The sequence below is a fragment of the Microtus oregoni genome, unplaced genomic scaffold (assembly GCF_018167655.1).
Source record: "Microtus oregoni isolate MIOR12 unplaced genomic scaffold, Mior012 000025F_ref0000491, whole genome shotgun sequence".
Taxonomy (NCBI): Eukaryota; Metazoa; Chordata; class Mammalia; order Rodentia; family Cricetidae; genus Microtus; species Microtus oregoni.
Window position 1 is genome coordinate 15,546,016 of NW_024543084.1, and position 22,816 is coordinate 15,568,831.

The 22,816-nt window shown below is 44.5% G+C and overlaps 1 protein-coding gene across 6 annotated transcripts in view; it reads left to right on the plus strand.

Annotated features, from left to right (window-relative positions):
- The first annotated feature begins 3,095 nt into the window (after positions 1–3,095).
- Fubp3 (far upstream element binding protein 3) overlaps positions 3,096–22,816 on the plus strand; it is a 52,568-nt gene continuing 32,847 nt past the window's right edge. For all 6 annotated transcript variants that reach the window (XR_005976371.1, XM_041674734.1, XM_041674737.1 and 3 more), the window contains exons 1-2: positions 3,096–3,250; positions 21,803–21,908. Coding sequence is in view for 5 of the 6 variants with exons in the window: in XM_041674734.1 (XP_041530668.1) it covers positions 3,167–3,250; positions 21,803–21,908 (190 nt within the window). In the remaining variant the exon portion in view is untranslated. The remainder of the gene's footprint in view (positions 3,251–21,802; positions 21,909–22,816) is intronic.

Below are 22,816 nucleotides of genomic sequence, written 5' to 3' on the forward strand. Positions count from 1 at the left end.
TCTTCATTTGCTGTACACCTAATTTTTATTTTCTCAAGACAGGGTTTCTCTGTGTAACTGCCGTGGCTGTCCTGGAACTTATTCTGTAAACCAGGCTGGCCTTGAATTCGTAGAGATCTGCCTGTCTCTCCTTCCTGAGTGCCAGGATTTTTTTTTTTTTTTTTTTTGGTTTTTCGAGACAGGGTTTCTCTGTGGTTTTGGAGCCTCTCCTGGAACTAGCTCTTGTAGACCAGGTTGGTCTCGAACTCACAGAGATCCGCCTGCCTCTGCCTCCCGAGTGCTGGGATTAAAGGCGTGTGCCACCACCCCTTTAATCTTCCTGAGATAGGACATCTCACTGGAACTGATGCCCCCCACTTTGTCTAGGAAGACCCTCCTGTCTCCAGGTCTTGGTCACTGTTCTGTTGCTGTGAAGAGACTTCATGACCACAGCAACTGTTATAAAAGAAAAAATTAATTGGGGGCTTGCTTATAGTTTCAGAAAGTTAGCCTATTATCACCATGGTGCAGAGCATGGTAGCATGCAGGCAGGCATGATGCTGGAGCAGTAGCTGAGAGCTCACAACCAGATCTGCAGGCAGAACAGGCCAGTAACGAGCTTTTGAAACCTCAGAGCCCACCCCAGTGATGCACTTCTTCCAACAAAACCATACCCCTAATCCTTCCTGAATAGTCCACCAACTGGGAAACAGACATTCAAAGATGTGAGCCTATGGGGGCATTCCTCATTCAGACTCCACATTCTAACCCTCCATCCTCCAAGCGCTCAAATTACAGACATGCACTGTCATGCCCAGCTTTTTACTTTAAAAAATGATTTTTTGTGTGTATGTGTCACATTTGTGTGGTGCTCATGTGGGACAGAAGAGAGTGTCATGTCATTTGCAGCAGGACTTTCAGGAAGTTAAGAGCCACCTAATGTAGGTGCTGGGAACCAAACTTGGGTCCTTAGCAAGAGCTAAAGCTCTTAATGGATGAGCCATCTCTCTAGCTCCATGTCCAGAACCACGTAGTTTCTGGAGGCCTGTTGGGACCGCATATTTGAGCAGCAAGCATTTACTTTCCTGGCTGAGCTGACTCTCCAGCCAAAGGAATAGTTAATGACAGTCTTAGAGGCAAAGTCATCTACAACCACAGTGTGTATGGGTTCTGTTTGTTCTTTTGAGACAGAATCTAGCACAAGCTGGACCTACCTCACTGTATATCGGAGAGTGACCTAAACTCATCCTCCTGCCTCTGCCTCTAAAGAGCTGGGATTCTACCGCAGCAGCCGCTCGGCTTCTGCAGTTAATGTCGAAGACTTTTTCCCTGTCCTCTTTGGACAAAATTCTTTTCATGTGTTTACTGAACAAATAAAAAGTCAAGCAAGTGCAACAGGGGGTTTATAATAAGTGTTAGATAGTGAAGTCCAGGATAGTAGAACATTTCACAGTGGCCTGACCAGGTTAGAGTCATTTTCCCCTTCTGTCCCCCTGGAGATAATCGACCAGACTAGAGAGTTACTCAACCAGAGTGAACCAGAGAGTGAACCAGAACCTGGTCATCCTAGTTCAGTGGTCTGTGACCTTTGCAATGCAATCCTTCTGGCAGTTAGTGTCTTTACCCCACTTCTGCTTACACAGAGAGCCAGCGGGAGTGTGGAGGAGTGGAAATTCTTTCCTCAGAGGTATAAACAGTAAGCAGGCGCCTCACTGATAGGATGTCAAGCAGAACCGTGCCTGCGAGGCTGAAACTCTGTGAAACAGTGAAAACCCTCCACCATCCAGAGTGCTGGCTCCTGCTTCCAGGTGGTGAGTACTCTGCAGTGGCCACATTGCTCATGCATGCTTCTCTCCACGTTTTGAAACGATCTGTCTAAAAGTGATTAATTTCAATTTTGCAACTTGGTTGTTCTTTTATTTTGTCATAATTTAGGAATTATTCAGCTTCAACATTATTCAATTCAAAATGACTTTCCTAAGCACCTCCTATGTGCCAAACTCTAGGAATACAGGTCAACACAAGAGCCTCTAGGGTGGTAGATGGCTCAGTGGGTATAAGGGCTTGCAGCCAAGCCTAACGGCGTGAGTTTGATTCCTGGGCCTACATGGTAGAAGGAGAGATCCAACCCCAGCAAGTTGTTCCCTGACTCCACATGCATGTGGCAACACATTCATACATGCACACACAGAAATGAAGGAAAGAAGGGAAGGAGGGAGGGAAACAGAGTCTCAAGTATCTAGCCCAGGGTGGCCTAAACCTCACTATCTAACTCAAGATGACCTTGAACTCCTGATCCTCCGGTGCTAATCCGCCTCCGAAATGTGTTGGCAATGAGCTGTGATTTTGTTGTTGTTGTTGTTCCATCAGGATTGAAGGCAGAAGAACGGTGTTCCAAAGTAAGACTCCTTGCCTTGAGAAATCATTGTCACTTCTTTTTCCCCAAGCCTGCAGACATTCATGAAGGCCTCTTGTCTTAGCAGGCCCGGAGGCAATGATGGTCCTATGGTATTTCCTGTTCCCCTAGTGAAAGAATGTGAAAGAGGACACCCAGCTGGCTTTCCAGCCAAGGTGGCCTTCTTGAGCGGTGTCCTCAAACCCATTCCTGGCAAACGGATGGCCAGTCCTGGGGCAAAGGCAGAACACGGCCATTCTGGACTACTGAGCTTCCTAGTTCCACATAAAGGTGCTCGATCCTAGTCAATGCAGCACACCATGGCTACTGGGCGTGGGGGGGGGCAGTGCACCTCGATGCTTGGATGAGGTGTTGGGAGAGCCACGTCTCTCTTCCATCAGGTGCAAAATCTGACAGCGGGAACTTGGCAGCCGCACCTGCGTCCCAGCAGCCGTCACACAGCCACCCAAAGCCGGGGACCCAGGACCCCCCTTTGGAGGGCGGGGTCGCGACCCGGCCTTCTTGACGGACAGCCGCCTCGTGCGCTAGGCAGGCCCCCTCGCGCAACGACCACGCCCCCACTTCCGGCCGGACAGCGGTCACGTGCCTTGAGACCCCGCCTCACAGACGCGGCTTTTCCCCAATCTATCTCTCACTGAGCGGGCAGTGCCTTCCCTTTGCTTCCCTTCCGCCGGAAGTGGGGCGACTTTCCCTTTCCGGCTACGGGTCCCGGAGCGGAGCGGGAGGCCGGACCGGGGGAGCGGAGCGACGGCGGCGGCGGTGGGGTCGGCCATGGCGGAGCTGGTGCAGGGGCAGAACGCTCCGGTGGGCATGAAGGCTGAGGGCTTTGTGGATGCCCTGCACCGGGTCCGGCAGGTACGGGCGCGGGAGGCCCGGGCTGGGGGCGGGAGACCGCCTCGCCGACGCCTAGGGTGGGCGCCTGGGACGCGGGAGGCCCGGGCGGTTCCCTCAGGCGCCCCAGACCCGGAGGAAACCTTAGTCGAGAGCTCCTGGCGTTTGCTCCCCCGGTTGCACCCACAGGTCTGCCAGCCGGGGTTCAAATCCCAGCAGCTCCTGGTGGGCACTCGGCTTTAGACCCCGGGCATCCATCTCACGCCCTAGACATAGCTCCTGCAGCCGTGGAAAACTTCATCTTCCCCTTGCTGCTGCATTTCAAGCGGATTGGAGGAAATTCGAGAACATTTTATGCTTAAGAGGGTTATTTTATTTATTTATTTATTTATTGCAGAAAGGAGAGGGGAGGTGTTAAGTGGGTGGTCCCCAAGAGTTCCTTCTGCCGATTAGCCCTCCTCTGTTGGGAAAAGTGTGGGATGGACTCGCTCCGAGCGTGAAACTTTACCATCTGGCAATATCGTGCGTTTTGTCAGTGAAACTGGTCATTTAGAGGACTTGAGCTTCCCAGGAGAATGAGTGTGGGACCTCTCTAGCTCCTGGCATAGTGCCTAGAACAGAATTGTCCTTGTATCTTGCCTGAAACTTAGTGACAAGTTACCCTGACGCTCAAACTTCCCTCTGTTCAGTGATGTTTATCTTCTCTGACTTTGTAAGTTCGCTGGTTCTTTGAAAGCTGGGCTGTAACTCATGACGGGTTGATTCCTAGCAGAATGCCACAGGGCTTGTGTTTAGGAAGTCCTCACCTGTGCATGTAAAAATGGGGCCTTTTTAGCACCTCCTAGTAGTCCTGCGAGGGAACCCTACCAGTCTCCCATAGAGTTTGCATAGTACTCATGGTTCTGTAGACATTATCTTGGAGCCTAACACTTCCCAAACGTTGGGCTCACCCAAAATCTTCTCTAGGCAACCAATACAGTAGCGAGCATCCGTCTGTCTTCTTTAGAGTTACTCACCAGTTACAATGGATGAACATTCCACCCAGCTCTCCTGCCACCACTCTGCTCACTGGCACTTTCTAGTGTTTTCTTCTGCCAGACAGGGTCCTGAACCCTGTTTTGTACTAGTTGGTAATATCTGCTGGATTTCCCTCTATGCCAGAGTGTTGGTTTTCTGTGACCCCTACCAGTTAATCACTGCTTTAGAAAGTTCAGGTCTTTTGCTGTGGCCCTGTAGTTGAACATGAGAATGATTTTTTTTTTTTTTGAGGCGGTTTCTCTGTTTAGCCCCGGCTGTCCTGGAACTAGCTCTGTAGACAGGCTGGCCTCGAACTCAGAGATCTGCCTGTCTCTGCCTCCAAAGTGGTAAAATGAATTTTTAAACATTGCTAAGGCTCCGCATCCCTTAACTTGCTCAAAGGGATGCCTTCTGATAAGTGCTGCCTTAGTGTGGAGCGCTGGTGAGGAAAATGATCAGCGCTGTTCTTACTTCTGAAGTACACCAATATCTGGAGCCCAATGCCATGCATGAGCTGCTTCTGAGTAACAACAGCTGGAAGGCCGTGCAACCTTTGAATATTTGAAAGGGATTTTAAAAAGAGAGAGAGCCTGGCATAGTAGTGCATGCCTTTAATGCCAACACTCAGAGGCAGAGGCAGGTGGATCTCTGAGTTCAAGGCCAACCAACCTGGTTTACAGTGCTAGTTTAAGACTGCCAGAGCTATATGAGATCCTGTCTCCCTCCCCCTCCACACACACACACACACACAAAATAGGGGTTGGTGTTAATTTGGGGGTTATTTTAGTAGATTACATTTGATAAAGCTGGAACATTAGAAATCTGCATTGTAGAACTCTACTCTTGGAGAGGACCTGGATTGTATTCCCAGCACCCACACAGTGGCTAACAAATTGGTAGCTCCAGTTCCAGGGGATCTGATGCCCTCTTCTGGCACTGCACATGGGTTATGCACACACATGTATGCATGCAGGCAAAACACCTATACACATAAAGTAAAATTATCTTTTAAAACATCTGCATTATATGCATATGATAAAGCTTAGCAAGGGAGATTCTGTTTGAGTATCTGGATAGCCAGGGTTCCGTATTTCTATTGCCAAGATGAGATGCCTCCCTCAGCCCAGTAAGTGGAAATAAGATTTTGTTTTGTCCTGTTTGTACTGGGACTTGAACCAGGGATATGATAAGCAAGCCTTTCAAAATACAATGAAAAAATGTTGAGGTCTCATTAAGATGCCCAGGTTGACTTTGCACTCAGGCTTCTGCTTCAGCCACCCACATAGCTGGGATCACAGGTGTGCCTCCTAAACTATATTTCTTCATTTTTTCTTTGTTTTGTTTAGCTTATTTATTTTTATTTTATGTTCATTGGTGTTTTGTCATGGGTGTTGGGTTCCCTGGAACTGGAGTTACAGACAGTTGTGAGCTGCCATGTGAATGCTGGGATTTGAACCCAGGTCCTCTGGGTGAGCACTCAGTGCTCTTAACCGCTGAGCCATCTCTCCATGTTTCATATTTTAATAAGCATAGAGCTTTCTCCCTTCTTGATTGATCTCATAAGTATCAATAACATTAAGGCCTTTAGTTTTTCGGAGTAATGAGTTGTCTTGTGTTCAATTAACGTAACAAACTCTAGTAATAGGAAGTGACCCTGCTGGAATTCAGTCTGTTAAACCTTTTGCTTAGCTCTGTCATTTAAGCTGCTGAGCTTCTTTCCTGGTGTCTTGAAGTATCTACATGGGTGTCTCCATGCTCATAACACCCGTAGATGTTGCTGTTAGTGTGCTTCAATTCAAAGGGACTCTCTAAAGATACATATACAATTTACAAATATTTTCAGAGTGGGGGTCCAGTGGATTATTGTGTGTTCTGAAGGGCAGTGGGAAAGGATTTGATTTGAACTACTGGTAAAGTCTAAGACAACTAGATATTCGTAGAGCATCGTGACTAGTTCTTCAAGTCATTGACTGCTTAGCAAATTCAAACGTTTCTTCAGCTAGTTTAGAGATGCTAGGGGTGTGGACTCAGAGCCAAAAGCCGTCTTCCAGAGTCACATCCTGCCCTGTGCCCTGGCATTGGTTACAAGAGGGACCAGTGGATACTTGTCTGTTTTGCTTTTAAAAGTTTTTCTGGGGATGATTAAAAATGTTCCCTGACTGGAGATATCGCTTAGTTGGTAGAATGGTTGCCTGGTGGGCGTGTTGTATATACTGGTTTCAGTCCCCAGTGCCATATAAACTAAGCACGGTTGGACACATCATTATCCCAGCACTTGACAGATGGAGGCAGGATGATTAGGAAGCTCAAGGTTGAAGACGGTAACCTGTTGACAGGGTCATATGCCGTCACGGTGTGCAAACTACCAATAGCCTCCCACTAGCTTTCCTGAAGATAGGTTCATTTGCCGAAGTCAGTGTTCTTTAGGGCTTTTAAGTTCCTGTTTGTTATGGAGGTGATTTTGTTGAGGCAGGATTTTACTGTGGCGTTCAAAATAGCCTCATGCTTAGTTTCCTAAAAAGCTGGGATTATGGAATTAGACACCATCAAGGGCCTATGATATGCATTACCCAGCTTCATAGTTAGTGTATGTACTCAAAGTGCAGTATAGATAGGTCTTCAAGAAGATGGGCGCCATGCCTTGCACCCAAATAAAAGTGACCAAACCATTATAAAATCGAGAAGGTTAGCAAAATAGCTTAATGGATTAAAGGATTTGCCACCAAACCCGAGGACTTGAGTCTATTTCAGGACCCACGTGGCACAAAGAGAGAAGTAACTTCCATAAAACCTATGACCTTCACATGGGCCCCATGGCACATGTGCAACCACACAAATAAATGTAATTTTAAGTCAATAGACGATAATCTTTTAGGAAGTTTGTAGGCCTGGAAATCTAATCATTTCTGGCATCTTTGTGGGGGAAATATTGATTAGTGTGTGTCCTCAGAAGTTCAGCCGCCTTGTGGTGCTGCCATTTCCTACCTTTGAGACTGAGAGTAGACTGCTTTGGCTAAGTGTCCTTTTCCCTGGGCTAATATGAAGCTTCAGTACAACAATGTTGGCAGAAGCAGCAGATTTCCTTTAAGAGAACAGAGTGTGTCTGCTAATAGCAAAAGCTCCATTCCCTGGCTATTGGATGCACCTTGACAGCTCATGCCTTTGCTCGTTTAGTATGTGGGTCTGGTTCCTGGCTCACTTGAGCTGCTGAGTGCTGAACAGAATGAATTTGTGTTTTGCTGAAATCAGTGCCTTGTGTCTGTATACTCCTTTCATCTTTCCCAGATGCTTGGGGGAATCCCTGACCTGCTCCTGACTGCTCTGGTGGGGCAGTGCTGAACCCTTGTTGAGCCAATAAGAGTTTCGCTTGGTGGCTGCCCTGTGGTAGTGCAGCAGTTCTAACCTGTGAGTCTTGACTCCTTTGAGGGTTGCATATCAGGTAGTATCTACATTACGGTTCATAATAGTAGCAAGGCTACACTTAGGACGTAGCAACAAAAAAATTTTGTGATTGAGCATTGTATGGCAAACTCATTAGGAAGGTTGAGAACCACTGTACTCGTAGAAGTTGGAAACTTACTTGGTATTGAAAAGTAGATAGTAAGCTAACTGCATTCCGTAGTACACAATACATTTTTCTCACTTCCAGTGGAATTTACACAAATAACAAGGAGTGTTTGAAATTATCTTTAGGTTTCATAGCCCACTTATGTTACCAAATTTTGCTGTTTTCTGAAGTCCCAGCTATGTAGTAAATACCATGACCACAGCTCTCCAGCTAGTGCCTCGTGGGCTAGAGAAGACCCCTAGAAACCCACAGCTGTGTCTTGTCTCACCCATGCTGCAATACTTAGAAGCTAGTGCGGTTTCACATACAGATCTAGGCATCTAGCTTGTCCAGCAAAGCTGACTGCTTTCAATGTCTAGCACAGAAGTCTTGCCGCCTTGCTGCTGTGTTACACTGCCTGTAGAGGTTCCTGACTGACAGTTTTTCTCCCATCCTTTTCCAAACTGAGAGCCCATCAAGAAACCCAGGTATCTTATAAGTAGCTGCTGGCCCTTGGCTGTCATGTTTGAGCTCCACACTGTTACCTTAATGGAAAAGAACTTGTGGGGCAGGTACATTGATTACATGCCACCTCCGTGCTGCAGGACTTCCTCTGCATCTCTGCAGTAATTCCTACCAACCAGAGTAGAGAGGGTTGGTACTTTATGGAAACAAGTCAATTATGTGGATCAGACTCTAGAAAATGTTGCTCTAGGTAAATCTCAGCAGCCCCTTCACATCCATGAACATGCAGAGCTCCATCCAGCTGCCGCTAGAAAAAATGGCCATGTTTAGTGTGGTCTCTTTGCTTTCTACCATATTATAATAGGTGTTTGTTCACACTCTTCTGCCTTGCTTTTCTTTATTTTTTGAGACAGGGTCTCTGTATGTAGCTCTGACTGTCTTGAAATCTGTGTAGACTGGGCTCGCCTTGTAATCAGAGCTCTGCCTGCCTCTACCTACCAAGTGCTAGGATTAAAGGTGTATACCATACCCCACTGCCTTCTTATTCTGTTTCACCTGTGGATCATCCCAGTTGAAAAGAACAATTTTGTTCTTTTTAAGTAGAGTCTCATGTGGCCCAGGCCAGTTCACAGTCACTAAATGTAGCCTTCAAACTCTTCCTCCTTTTTGGAGGAAGGCTACTTTTTTTGAGACAGGGTTTCTCTGTAGCTTTGAACCTGTCCTAGAACTAGCTCTTTTTTTTTTAATTTATTTATTTATTAAAGATTTCTGTCTCTTCCCAGCCACCGCCTCCCATTTCCCTCCCCCTCCCCTAATTAAGTCCCCCCCCCCCCCTCAGCCCGAAAAGCAATCAGGGTTCCCTGTCCTGTGGGAAGTCCAAGGAACCCCCCACCTCCATCCAGGTCTAGTAAGTTGAGCATCCAAACTGCCTAGGCTCCCACAAAGCCAGTACGTGCAGTAGGATCAGAAACCCAGTGCCATTGTTCTTGAGTTCTCAGTAGTCCTCATTGTCCGTTATGTTCAGAGAGTCCGGTTTTATCCCAGGCTTTTCCAGACCCAGGCCAGCTGGTCTTGGTGAGTTCCCAGTAGAACATCCCCATTGTCTCAGTGTGTGGGTGCACCCCTCATGGTCCTGAGTTCCTTGCTCGTGCTCTCTCTCCTTCTGCTCCTGATTTGGACCTTGAGAATTCAGTCCTGTGCTCCAATGTGGGTCTCTGTCTCCTTTCATCGCTTGCTGAAGGTTAATATTCAGGAGGATGCCTATATGTTTTTCTTTGGGTTCTTAGAACTAGCTCTTGTAGACCAGACTGGCCTCGAACTCACAGAGATCCACCTGCCTCTGCCTCCCAAGTGCTGGGATTAAAGGCGTGTGCCACCACCGCCCTCAAACTCTTGATTCTTGGTCCAGCTCACAGGTGATGGAGCTAAGATGTGCATTACCACAGTCAGCTGCATTTGGAGTCTTAGAAGATCCTGGGAAGAACAGCCAGTCTGTTCTGCAGGCACAAGCTGCAGTAGTACTGTGAGAATAGGTAGTAGCAAGTCACTTGCCATAATATGAAGAGCTGAGGAGTTGCCATGTCCAAGGCCCCTTTGCGGGGATGGGCCAGTGGGAAGATAAATCACACACACTTGTGGCTACTTTCGTTTTCCTGTGGTGTAAGATACAGGGCAGGCGCTAGGATTCTCATCTCATGTTTGAAAATAAACCAAAGGAGATAGAACAGCTTTTTCTCAAAAAAAGTATCGGGGTCTTGGAAGATAGCCCAGATGGTAAAATACCTCCCCACACACTCATGAGTACCTGAGTTCAGATCCCTAGGTGCAGTGGTTTGTAACTAATCCCTAATCTACCTGGGGCAGTAGAGGCAGGAGAAACTCACTGGTCTTGTACACACCTTAGCTCCATCACTTGTGAGGTAGACGAAGAGTCAAGAGTGAGGGCTACATTTCGTGACTGTTAACTGGCCTGGGCTGCATGAGACTCTGCTCTAAAAGAGCCCGCCTAGCTGAATTGATGAATTCCAGGTTCAGTGAGAGACCCTATCTTAAAAAAAATGGGGCGGATGACTGAGGAAGACATCCAGTGCCAGCTTCTGGCCTCACACAGGCACATGCACACAAGTAACGAATACTTTATATGGTGTGGCTCTTGGGGCTGGCTCTTAATTTTAAGCAGGATTTGATTCTTCTGTCTAGTTCCTTGGATCATTTTTCCCCTCAGTGAGGTGACTGCAGCTCTCTGACCTGGAGCAGATGCAGAGGAAGAACGCCAAGGGGCATGCCTTCCTCAGACCCACTTGTCAGCCCAGTGTCTCAACATGATCCTCTCAAGTGGACTTCTCCATGCCTGCTTTGCCTTCCGCAGGTGTTTATTAAACACGTGCCCAGCATCAGGCAAGGTCTACTTTAACTCTGGCAGAATATGGACCCTTTTGAGACTCCTGACAGCAGAACTCCGCAGAAATATTTTATAGAGCACCCAGTTAGCCGATGCTCCAGGGGACCACAATGGCTGGGCAGGCCTGTTCCTGCAGAGCACCCCTAGGAGGCAGTTTAACCACCTCACTGAGCTTGTGCTGCTGTGAGTTCCTGAAGTGCTGCAGATGTAGGAGAGTTTCAGCTTGCCCCTGTGGATGCAGTGAATGGTTAGGAAGAGCTGGGAGCTGACATCTCATGTCAGAATTCTTTTGCTTAATGTGTAGGGGCCAGACCAGAGTTCTTATATGGCAGCTCATTTGATGGTCTTAAGGTCCCCCAGTGGGTGGTAGTGATCTGACTCTGATCTTGCTGTGGAAGTGGACCGTCCCACTAAGCAACAAGGAGACTTTGACAAGGTCTTTTTGTTTCCTCTTGGGTGATATCTCACTGGTCAGCCAGTGTCTCAGCTTTCACAGTACCTGGGTTACAAGCATATGCTACCATGCCTGGCTTATTTAACTCTTATTTAAGCGTCAGGTTTTCATCTGTGAAGTGGAAATTCTTTTTTTTTTATTTATTTTTTATTTATTTATTTATTATATTATGTGTATAGCATTCCTTCCACGTGTACCTGCAAGCCAGAAGGGGGCGCCAGGTCTCATTATAGATGGCTGTAAGCCACCATGTGGTTGCTGGGAATTGAACTCAGGACCTCTGGAAGAGCAGTCAGTGCTCTTAACCTCTGAGCCATCTCTCCAGCCCCCTGAAGTGGAAATTCTTAATGTCATTAATTTTCTTAAAAGTAGTTGATACTGGGCTGGAGAAATGGCTCAGAGGTTAAGAGCACTGCTGTTCTTCCAGAGGACAAGTTCAATTCCCAGCAACCACATGGTGGCTCGCAACCATCCATAATGAGATCTGGTGCCCTCTTCTACCCTGCAGGTATATATGCAGACAGAACACTGTGTACATAATAAATAAATAAATCCTTAAAAAAATAGTTGATACTGAAGAGATGGGAAATGTTCCTGAATAGGGGTTCCTAGGCATAAAAACATTGTTTCTTTTAGGTCTGGCTTGAACTCCATCTAGGCTTGGTAAATGCTGTGTGCAGGTTCTGCTTCCAAGCCACACCCTAGCCCAGTGTTGATTTAGGATCTCTGTGCTATAGGCTCTGACTTTTCTTTGTTGCTGTTAACACTTCCACAAAAGGTTCAAGCTGCCATTTCTGGTTCCTAGTACTGTGTCCCAGGCTGTTCTGAGTACTTTGTATTTGTCACATTGTTATCCCCAGGTAACCCCCTCACAGTAAGTTCTTCAGAAGGTCCCTGAAGATCTTACAATGGAATGAAATGCTGCAGACATCCTCAGTGTGTAGGGAATCTGATTATGATGTGTCACGTTTCTCTGTGATGTAGTTGGGCATGGAATGCAGGACCAGGACTTGGCCCTGAGGTTTGTGGCTCTAGATCCTGGCATTGGTTCTATGGTCCTGGCCACAGTCTCCTGCTGGTAGAGGGAGCAGAATATGCCAGTCCAGGCTCGTATTCCCCCAGGCATGGTCACCAAGGCTGTTGAAGACCACACAGGTCATGGGAAACACATATTGTGTGGGCCACTGCCTAGCCTTTAGCTGTTCTGCCTGTCTATAAGGGTGAATTGGTGGACTCTAGTTTCCTGTTTGGGTTTGCAAGATGAGCCTTCATGGTATTGAGCCTGTCATCTCAATCTTGAGTGTACCGTGAATAGCAAGTGCCAGTGTCCTAGTAACAGTAATATACTGTGACTCCTTCATGACTTCTGCAGTGTTTGTGAAGTCTCAGTACATTGTTTACTATTTTTATTTTGTTTTATTTTGGGGTTTAGGGTATCACTGTGTGTTGCTGGAATTCTTTCCAGGGGAGCAATGTCTGCCCCTTCTCCTAAGGTCCCAACAACAAACTGCATAATTACACCATGGAACCAATGAATTTATCAGACTTCACAGAGCATAAGTGAGGATTCTTCCCCTAAGCAGGTCATACCTGAAAAGCAACTATCCAGCAGTAGTGAGCCCCCCCCCCCCCTAGATGCGGTCCCTGGCCCATTGTATAGTCTGACCTTTCCCCAAGACTTCCTGCAGTTCCGGCAGTGTTATATACAGAGGGAGGTGTTGGGAAGTGGATGGATACTGAGAGTCTCATGGCTCTCCAGCCCTCCATAATGAGGTAGGTGTAAACAGTCAAGGAGCCTAGTTCCTTTTGCATTGAACTCTCCAATGACAGAACACTAACCCAAGCTGGCCTCTAATCTGAAGTCCTCCTGCCTCTGTATCCCAGGTGCTGAGATTATAGGTTCATGACAACCACATTCGATTTAAAATATTTTTGTTTGTTTTGAGACAGTGTCTCATGCTGCATTCCAGGCTGACCTGGAACTTGTGGCAGTCCTGCTTCAGCTGCCTGAGTGCCAGCACTATAGTCATGAGCTACCTTGTGTGATTCCAGTTTAAAATATTTTCTTTTCCTTTTTTTGGTCATGTGTGTTGTATACATACATATTCTGGTTTTGTTTCTTGTTTTGTTTTGTTTTGTTTTTTCGAGACAGGGTTTCTCTGTGGTTTTGGAGCCTGTCCTGGAACTAGCTCTTTTAGACCAGGCTGGTCTCGAACTCACAGAGATCCGCCTGCCTCTGCCTCCCGAGTGCTGGGATTAAAGGCGTGCGCCACCACTGCCCGGCATCTGGTTTCGTTTTTTAAGACAGGGTTTCTCTGTATAGTTCTAACTGTCCTGGAACTCACTCTCTAGACCAGGCTGGCCTTGAACTCAGAGATCCACCTGACTTTACTTCCCACGTGCGCCACTACCACCCAGCAGCATTCATATTCTTTTTTTTTTTTTTTTTTTTTTTTGGTTTTTCGAGACAGGGTTTCTCTGTGGCTTTGGAGCCTGTCCTGGAAAGCATTCATATTCTTGTTGCATGTGTGGATACACTCTTCAAGTATGCTTTGAGGCCAGAGGTTGACATCTGTGTCTTCCTCTTCCTCGGTTGCTTTCCATTTAATTAACTGAGAAAGTCTCTCACTGAAACCAAGCTCACAGAGCTAGTGTAGGCAGCTTGTCCCAGCGACTCTCTTGCCTCTGCCACCTAAGTGGACGAGATTGCAGATGGGCCACCATGCTTGTCTGGCTTTTTTATGTGGATATGTGGGGATCCAAACTCAACTCCCCAGGCTTCCGTGTCAAGCACTGTACCCATTGAGCCCATTGAGGCCTTGAAATAATAAAAGGGAAGACTTTGCTATGCATATGAGAGAACTAAGAACAGTGTGTGTGTTTTCTTGAAAGCATGGGTCCTGCACCTCCCAGAACAGCCCAAGAAAACGAATCTTGCCACCTTACTCACGGTCATGCATACTGGATGGACTCTGTGAGACTGTATTCGAATGTGTGTTCTTGCAGAAGCTAGATGGGAGAGGGCTGCTGGGTGTTCTGCTCTGTCACTGCAAATCCTGCCTCTCAATGAACCTTCAGCTAGTAAACTCCAGCAATCTTTTTGTCTCATCTTCCTTCAACATTAGAGTTGCAGGCATTCGTGGCTATACCCAACTTTTTACATAACGGCTGGGGATTTAAAGCCTGGTCCTCATGCCTACAAAGCTGAGCACTCCTACCTGTTGAACCATCTTCAGGCGCAAAGCCAGGATTCCTGACTTGATTCCTGGTACTATGCTGCTTTTTTACTTGTCCATCACTGTTTAAAATATAGCCTTTGTCCCTCCAAAGAGAAAAATTACTTAATAGAATTTCACCAGCAGAGTCCCCTTTAGGTCAGGGCTGGAGGTAAGGACTAGAGGACTGCATTTTGTGGACTATCCCGTTTCCTGTGACTTCAGCCTGCACAGTCTGAATAGAGGGCTGCCTGTACCTCACTTTCCTAGAGCAGATATCTGAGCAGCTGCCGCATAGACAGTCAGCTAGGATGTCATGCATACCTTGAATGCTGTACTGGAGGTTGCCTAGTAGCTAGGAACCTTGCTGAAGAGTCAGGGAAGTTTAAATGCTGTTTTCTGCTACTTCTGAGGTGGGTGGCATTAGTAAGTGTATAAAAATAATGCCAACCCCTAGAGCAGTGGTTCTCAACCTGTGGGTTGCAACCCCCTTGGGGAGGAACAACCCTTTCCCGTGGGTCACCTATGGCCATCCGAAAGCACAGATTCTTACATTCTGATTCACAATAATAGCACAATTACAGTTACGAAGTAACAATGAAAATAATTTTATGGATGAGGTTACCATAATATGAGGAACTGTGTTAAAGGGAAACATTAGGAAAGTTGAGAACCACTGCCCTAGAGAATGGTTGGAAGGAATAAATAAAAAATGTTCAGACTGTTTCTTGTTGTTTTATTATATACCGAAACCATTTCTTGAAACAGGGTTGCATTGTTTTTTGGTTTTGTTTTCTTTCTGGTTTTTCAAGACAGGGTTTCTCTGTGTAGCTAGCTGTTCTGGAACTTGCTCTGTAGACCAGCCTGGCCTCAGATTTGTAGAAAATCTGCCTTGCCTGCCTCTGCCTCCCAAGTACTGAGATTAAAGTTTTGTGTCACCCAGGTCACATTTGTATGATAAAGAAAAACATTGTTTCTTTATGCTGTAATAAAAAAGTGGCAGAGATTTCTGTCCTGTCCACCTGATTATACCCAGCAGTGGCTTCCCAAACTACTACTCAGAGGCTTATATTAATTATAAATGCTTGGCCAATGGCTCAAACTTATTACTGGCTAGCTCTTACATTTAAATTAACCCATTTCTATTATTTTATGCTTCTACATGTGACCCATGGCTTGCTGGTTCTTTCACATCTCGCACTTTGGGTGGCTTACAGCGTCTGTGCTGACTGCCCTTTATCTCCATCTTCAGTTTGATTATTTATACAGCCATTGGCCAAACAGCTTTTTTATCAACCAGTGACAGCAACACATATTCAAAGCATACAGAAGGACATCCTACAACATTTCCCCCTTTCTGTCTAATCAAAAAGGAATGTTTTAACTTTAACATAGTAAAATTACATATGACAAACACTTTACAAGTAAGAATTATAGTTACAATATCTAGTCTACTTGTATTTGACAAAATCAGAAAATACTTGATTATCTATCTTATCTTGGTGAATCTAAAGTTTCATATCTGATTTATCTTTTATCATAACTAAGGAAAACCATAACCATCTAGTCTTCAGTTACCTTAAAGATCCCAGAAGGATATAATACCTTGCAAGAACCTTCCAAAATTCTAGAAATGGCAGAGACATCTGGCTACCTAGATAGTCACCGAGAGTTCTTCTGTAAAGTTGGGACATTCATCTTTAGCCTACAGGCCTAGACTATCTGGTAGACTTTTTTTTTTTTTAGATTTATTTATTTATTGTGTATACAACGTTTCTACTGCCTGTGTATTTCCATGCCAGAGAGGGCACCAGATCTCATTACAGATGGTTGAGAGCCACCATGTGGTTGCTGGGAATTGAACTCAGGACCTCAGGAAGAGCAGTCAGTGCTCTTAACCTCTGAGCCATCTCTCCAGCCCTCTGGTAGACTTTTTAGCGAAGTAGGAAGTTTGAAGAACTGTGCCACATATATTGGCAAAGTTCATCAGTAGCTTTCCTCTGTTTGGAAGAATGTCTGGCAGTTTCTTCTGTGAAGCAGAAACCTGAAGGAGCACCCCATCTTTGGCAAAGTTTAGTGGTCACTTTCTTGTGGGTCCTGCATGTCCAGTTTATACAGCATACTGTCAAGCAGTCCAGGCAAGAGCAGTTTCTTGCCCAAATGGCTAGCCTTGCCACATTGAAAGCAAACTCCATAAGGAGCTTCTTTTATCCCCATCATCCTCTTTGAAGTAACTGGTGCTGCTATAAGCAGACATGGCTAACTGTTGAGAAAAATCTAAGTTCTTAAAACATCTTAAATGTCATATTCTGTAGGTCTTTGAAGTGGTTGGCGATTACCTATCTAATTGAAATATATCTTTGTATACCTAGAAAACCTAACTAATACATCTGTAAGTTTGCCTATTATAGATGACCATTAATCTGTGTTTTTAATTATACATTACTTTTTAAAATTTTATTTTTTTAATGTGTGTTGGTGTTTTGCCTTGGGTGTTGGGTCCCCTGGCACTGGAATTACGGACAGTTGTAGTTGTCGTGTGTGCTGGGAATTGAACCCAGGTCCTCTGGAAAAACGGTTAATTCTCTTAACCACTGGGCCATCTCTTCAGCCCTATACATTACATTTTTAAATGAGCTGCATAAGCATAATACCTTAAACAGGAATAGAAATATACATACAGTATAACAAAATAGACTTTTAATTTGGATCAGTAAACTAAAATCTATACCAATGTAAAATATTTTGAGGTTAACAGTTGTTTTTTTTTAATTAAAGTAGATTCAATAATCTATCCTTTTTCAGTCAAAATAATAAATTGTAATAATATGTATATCAGCTGGACGATTGTGGCGCACGCCTTTAATCCCAGCACTCGGGAGGCAGAGGCAGGCGGATCTCTGTGAGTTCGAGACCAGCCTGGTCTACAGAGCTAGTTCCAGGACAGGCTCCAAAGCCACAGAGAAACCCTGTCTCGAAAAACCAAAAATAATAATAATAATAATAATATGTATAGCATATCCCCTTCTTTAGAAAAAGATTGACTAACCGTTAACAGTTTATAGCCAACCCCCTTAAATGAGAGCAAACATTCATAAACAATATTTTGGGAATTTGGGTGTAGTTTTCTAAACTACTTCCTGCTGATTGGGGTGGTATTGGCAATCTAAAGGGGACACTGTGAAATTTTAGAATTATAGTCAAATCCCGACTGAGGTATTTTGTTCAGCTGGTCCATCTCAGCCAGCAGCCTTGAAGCTGTTTTGGATGTAGAACTCAGAGGGAACTGCAACAGGCATTCTGAGACATTGGATAATCTAGTCCATCTGTCTTTATTGGTGTCTCATCCCCTTGTTCTGAAAATATATGAACTTAAAGGTAAAATATATAGCTGTATAAATATAAACTGCATTGTATATAATCTAGTCAAAGATAATTTATTGTTTTATGTCTGAGCAGGTAAAATATACATTATGTGTCTTGTTACTTTAGGTTTATTTTCCCATGTCAATAGTTAGGATTTCAAGGGATTTTCCTCAATCAAACCTTATTTTCCTTAACCCAGAATGAAATCATAGCCTCTTATTTCCTGCGGAAACGAAAACACAACCTCTTTTCCAAAGTGACATACCTTTTTACTTAAGTTTTGAAATCAAGACATTTTTAAAATATATAGATCGATTTAATTCAGTACCTTATATAATCAAATGTCTCTCAGCAATTAGCTCATTAGCAGCCAAAAAAAAATCTAAAGAAAATACAACAACATACATAGCCCAGACTCAGTATTTTCCATCCTTATATAACTCATTTCCTTTATATTACTCTACTCCCCTCTCTAAGGACTTTATTGTTTTAAATCTATATTTTTAATCTTAGGTTATATATATATTTCTCTTCTCTTTCTCAAGCCTATGCACACTGTACCCATTTAGAGGTTTTCTCCTTCTGAATCTGTCTTTACCATGCATCTGTAATCCTCTTCTGACCATGTGAGTCTTTAAATTGCCAAGGGGGCATGGCTAGGACCAAAGCCTGCTTTGGTGACTGGCCCTGCCCCATTAGACTTCCTAAGAGACTGTTTCATGGCAGAGATACCAGCGAGAGTCATGCTTACTGCCTCAACTCTGGGAAGCTATTGGGGCCATGCCACCAGTGCAAACCAGGAAGCCTCGTCTTAAAGGAGCCGTGTCTCTGATTACCACTAGCAAAAAGAACCTGCCCAAGAAAATGTTGCTGCCAAGAAGCTGTGCTTGCCTCTGTTCTTTTGTGTGTTTAGAATCCTTTTTTGTTGTTGTTTTGTTTTTTGTTTGGGTTTTTTGTTCTTTTGGGGTTTTTTGTTTTTTAAAGCTTTTTCGGGGCTTATATGAGGAAATTTTCACTGAGTCTTTTGGTGCCATATGTAACCAGTAGTAGAACTTTCCGTCCCATTCGCCCAATTATACCTGGCAGTTGCTTCCCAAATTACCACTCGGAGGCTTATATTAATTATAAATGCTGGCTGATGGTTTAGGCTTATTACTAGCTAGCTCTTACATTTAAATTAACCCATTTCTATTATTTTATGCTTCACCATGTGACCCATGGCTTATCAGGTCTTTCACGTTTGCTTCTTGGGCAGATCACAGCATCTGTCCAGACTCTTTGCTTCTTCCTTTCTTCATCTTCAGTTTGATTGTATAGCCTACCTTATTCTGTCTCGCCATTGGCCAGATAGCTTTATTATCAACCAGTGACAGCAGCACATATTCGCAGCATACAGAAGGACATCCTATAGCAACAGTGGGTCTTGTTTTGTAAATTTGTTTGGGGGTGTTTTTGAGGCAAGTTCTTGTTAGAGCCGTGGGTGTAGTGCTGTGGTAGAGCACTTGCCTTGTATTTGCAAAGCTCCGGGCTCGACTGAGTTAATGTCTACCTTATATAGTCCAGGTTGGCCTTAAATTTGCAATATTCCTACTTTGACCTATGGTGGGTTTTTTGTTGTTGTTCATTTGCTTTCTTGCATTTTTGTTGTGAAACAATTTATTTTTATTATGTATGTGCATTTGTATCTGTGTGTGGGTTTGTGTACGTGTATATAGGTGTCCTTGGAGGCCAGAGGTGTCAGATCCCCAGGTAATTGTAAGCCACCTACCATAGGTGCTGGGAACCAAACTCAGGTCCTCTATAAGAACTCTTAACTGATGTGCCATCTTTTCAACCTGCTTTTGTTTACCTGCTTGCTTGTTTGTTTTGAGACAATGTCTTACAATGTAACTCAGGCTAGCCTGGAACTCCTGGCAGTTCTACTTCAGCCTTCCTAGTGCTGGGATTACAGACACGACTGCCACACTTGGCTCTAGTCTATTTAACTGTTATCCCATACTATTATATGCTATATACATAATATTGTCTTAGTCATTTGTTATTTGTTGCTGTGAAGAGGCACCCTGACCAAGGCAACTCATAAAGGAAAGCTTTTTTTTTTTTTTTTTTTTTTTTTTTTGAGACAGGGTTTCTCTGTAGCTTTGGAGCCTGTCCTGGAACTAGCTCTTGTAGATCAGGCTGGGCTTGAACTCACCGATCCGCCTGCCTCTGCCTCCCAAGTGCTGGGAGTCATTTTTAAATTAATGTTTTAAAAGATTTGTTTTTATTATATAACTGTGTGTCCACCAAAGCCAGAAGAGGGTCAGATTTCCTGGAGTTAGAGTTACAGATCATTGTAAGCCACCTGCCTTGAATGCTGGCAACCAGACTTTCTTCCTTCCTTCCTTCCTTCCTTCTTTCCTTCTTTCTTTCTTTCTTATTCATTTTTATTGAGCTCTACATTTTTCTCTGCTCCCCTCCCCTTCAGCCCTCTCCCATGGTCCCCATGCTCCCAATTTACTCAGGAGATCTTGTCTTTTTCTACTTCCCATGTAGATTAGATCTATGCATGTCTCTCTTAAGGTCCTCATTGTTGTCTTGGTTCTCTGGGATTGTGATTTGTAGGCTGGTTTTCTTTGCTTTACGTTTAAAAACCACTTATGAGTGAGTACATGTGAAATTGTCTTTCTGGGTCTGGGTTCCCTCATTCAAAATGATGTTTTCTAGCTCCATCCATTTGCCTGCAAATTTCAAGATGTCATTCTTTTCAGCTGTGTAGTACTCCATTGTGTAAATGTACCACATTTTCTTTATTCATTCTTTGGTCGAGGGGCACTTAGCTTGTTTCCAGGTTCTAGCTATGATAAACAATGCTGCTATGAACATAGTTGAGCAAATGTTCTTGTGGCACAGTTGAGCATTCTTTGGATATATACCCAAAAGTGGGCAACCAGACTTTGTGCAAGCACAGGAAACTCTTGATTGAGTTTCTCTCCAATCCCTGGGGTCGTTTTAAAAAGTTAGTATGCAGAGAGATGGGCTTGACTGTTAAGAGCATTGGCTGCTCTTCCAGCTGATCCAGGTTCATTCCCAGTACCCACATTGCTCCTCACAATCATCTGCAACTTCAGTTCCAGGGGATCTAACACCCTCTTATGGCATCTGAGGGCATAGATATAAGTGTAGGCAAAAACACCCATAAACATAAAAACAATTTTGTGTATGTGTGTGGTATGTGTGTACATGTGGAAGTCAGAGGACAGCTTATGAAATGTTTTCCCTTTCCATGGTCATGTGGCTTCTGGGGTCAAATTTACATTGTCAGGCTTGGGTGGCAAGCTCTTTACCTTCTGAGCTATCTTGCTAATCCTCTTTGGATTTTTACTATGTGCTATGAATGTTGGAGGCTGCTTTTAAAATTAAGATGGCCCAGTGCCAGGTGTGACATTCATGCTTACAGTAGCAGCGGTCAGGTGGCTGAGGCAGAGGACTGCCCTTAGTTTGAGAGGATGGAGTAGGATCTTGTCTAAAACAAAAGAACTCTGAAAGAGGGCTGGAGAGATGGCTCAGCGGTTAAGGGCACTGCCTGCTCTTCCAAAGGTCCTGAGTTCAATTCCCAGCAACCACATGGTGGCTCACAACCATCTGTAATGAGGTCTGGTGCCCTCTTCTGGCCTGTAATACACACAGACAGAACATTGTATAATAAATAGATAGATAGATAGATAGATAAATAAATATTTTTAAAAAAGAACTCTGAAAGATGTGGCATACATTTATTAAGGTGGCTGAAAGTTGTGGTTTCCTTAGGGGTGGTGAGATGGCTTAGCAGATAAAGGCAATGTGAGTCTGAACTGTGGACCTCAAGTGGTAGAAAACCAACTGCCATAGGTTGTCCTCCACATACACCTCCTCTCCCCTGAATTAAATTTTTAAAAGACAACGTACAGGGAATTAATTTCTAAAGTGACAAAACCAAAGAAAATTCAACAGGTAAAACATTTGGCCTCCCAGAGAGAATGGCCCAGATGGGAGAAATGGGGTCACATCGCCTGAAAGAAGATACCGTCTTCCCTCCCAGAATACGACTAGGACTTGCTACCAAGTATTTAAATTTGATTTCTCTCTGTAGATTGCTGCTAAAATTGATTCAATTCCTCACTTGAATAATTCCACACCCCTGGTGGACCCCTCGGTGTACGGATATGGAGTACAGAAGCGGCCCCTGGATGATGGAGGTAAGTCGCTGTAAACGGCTCACCTTTGATGGCAGTGAACCTGCCAGTGATTTTGAGTCTGTGTCAGCCGTTTCTGAGCAGTTCTCCAGCGTCACATTCCTAGAGGAACGGTGAAGAGCAAGTAGTTAGGGTGATTTTTCTTAGCAATTGGCTGGCATTTGAGTTCCTATTTGCCTTGATAATACAGGAATCTTTTCAGCTGGGCTCCACAGTAAAGACTTGGCCTCAGCATCCACTTGGAAGTAATTTCACCCATTTGAGAATTGTGTTTGATTTAGTTCTCAGTTCCTCTGGCACTTGCATAGGAATTGAAGTTACTACTTTTGTGAAATACTAAGATTTGGTGCAAGTCCTGGGGAAGCTGTAGTTGAGTTGACCTCTAAGAAAGGGCATATTAGTGACCTTTCCAGTCTCTGCCAGCTTTTTACCATTCCCATTTGTTTCTGGTATGTGGTTGTTGTTGATTTTTTTTTTTAATCAGCATGTGCTTACTAGGTTCCATGGTGATATTTTTAGGTATGCATTTTTACATACTTTAACCATATTCCTGTCCATCTTCCTCACCCTTCTCCGAGCCATCATCTTCCCCATAGTCCCCAGATATCGTCATGTATGACAGACTCTTTCTAGAAGCATCCATCTGTTGGTTTATATTTCCAACTCAGAGTGTCTGTCACCAGTGCTCCACCCTTCTGTTGGTCACAGAGTTCACACTTGCTTTGTCCTTTCTTCTGTGGAGCATACTGTGAGGGTGGTGAAGTGCACAGAATGACTCATGGGTTTGCATATAGCTGGTGGGACTGTCTGTTCTGCTTGCTTTTCTGTTGATCTGCGTACATAGCCAATTGTGTATGGATGCTTCTGTGGTGTGTTGTTAAGGGGGAAAAGTCCACCAGATATTTAGAATA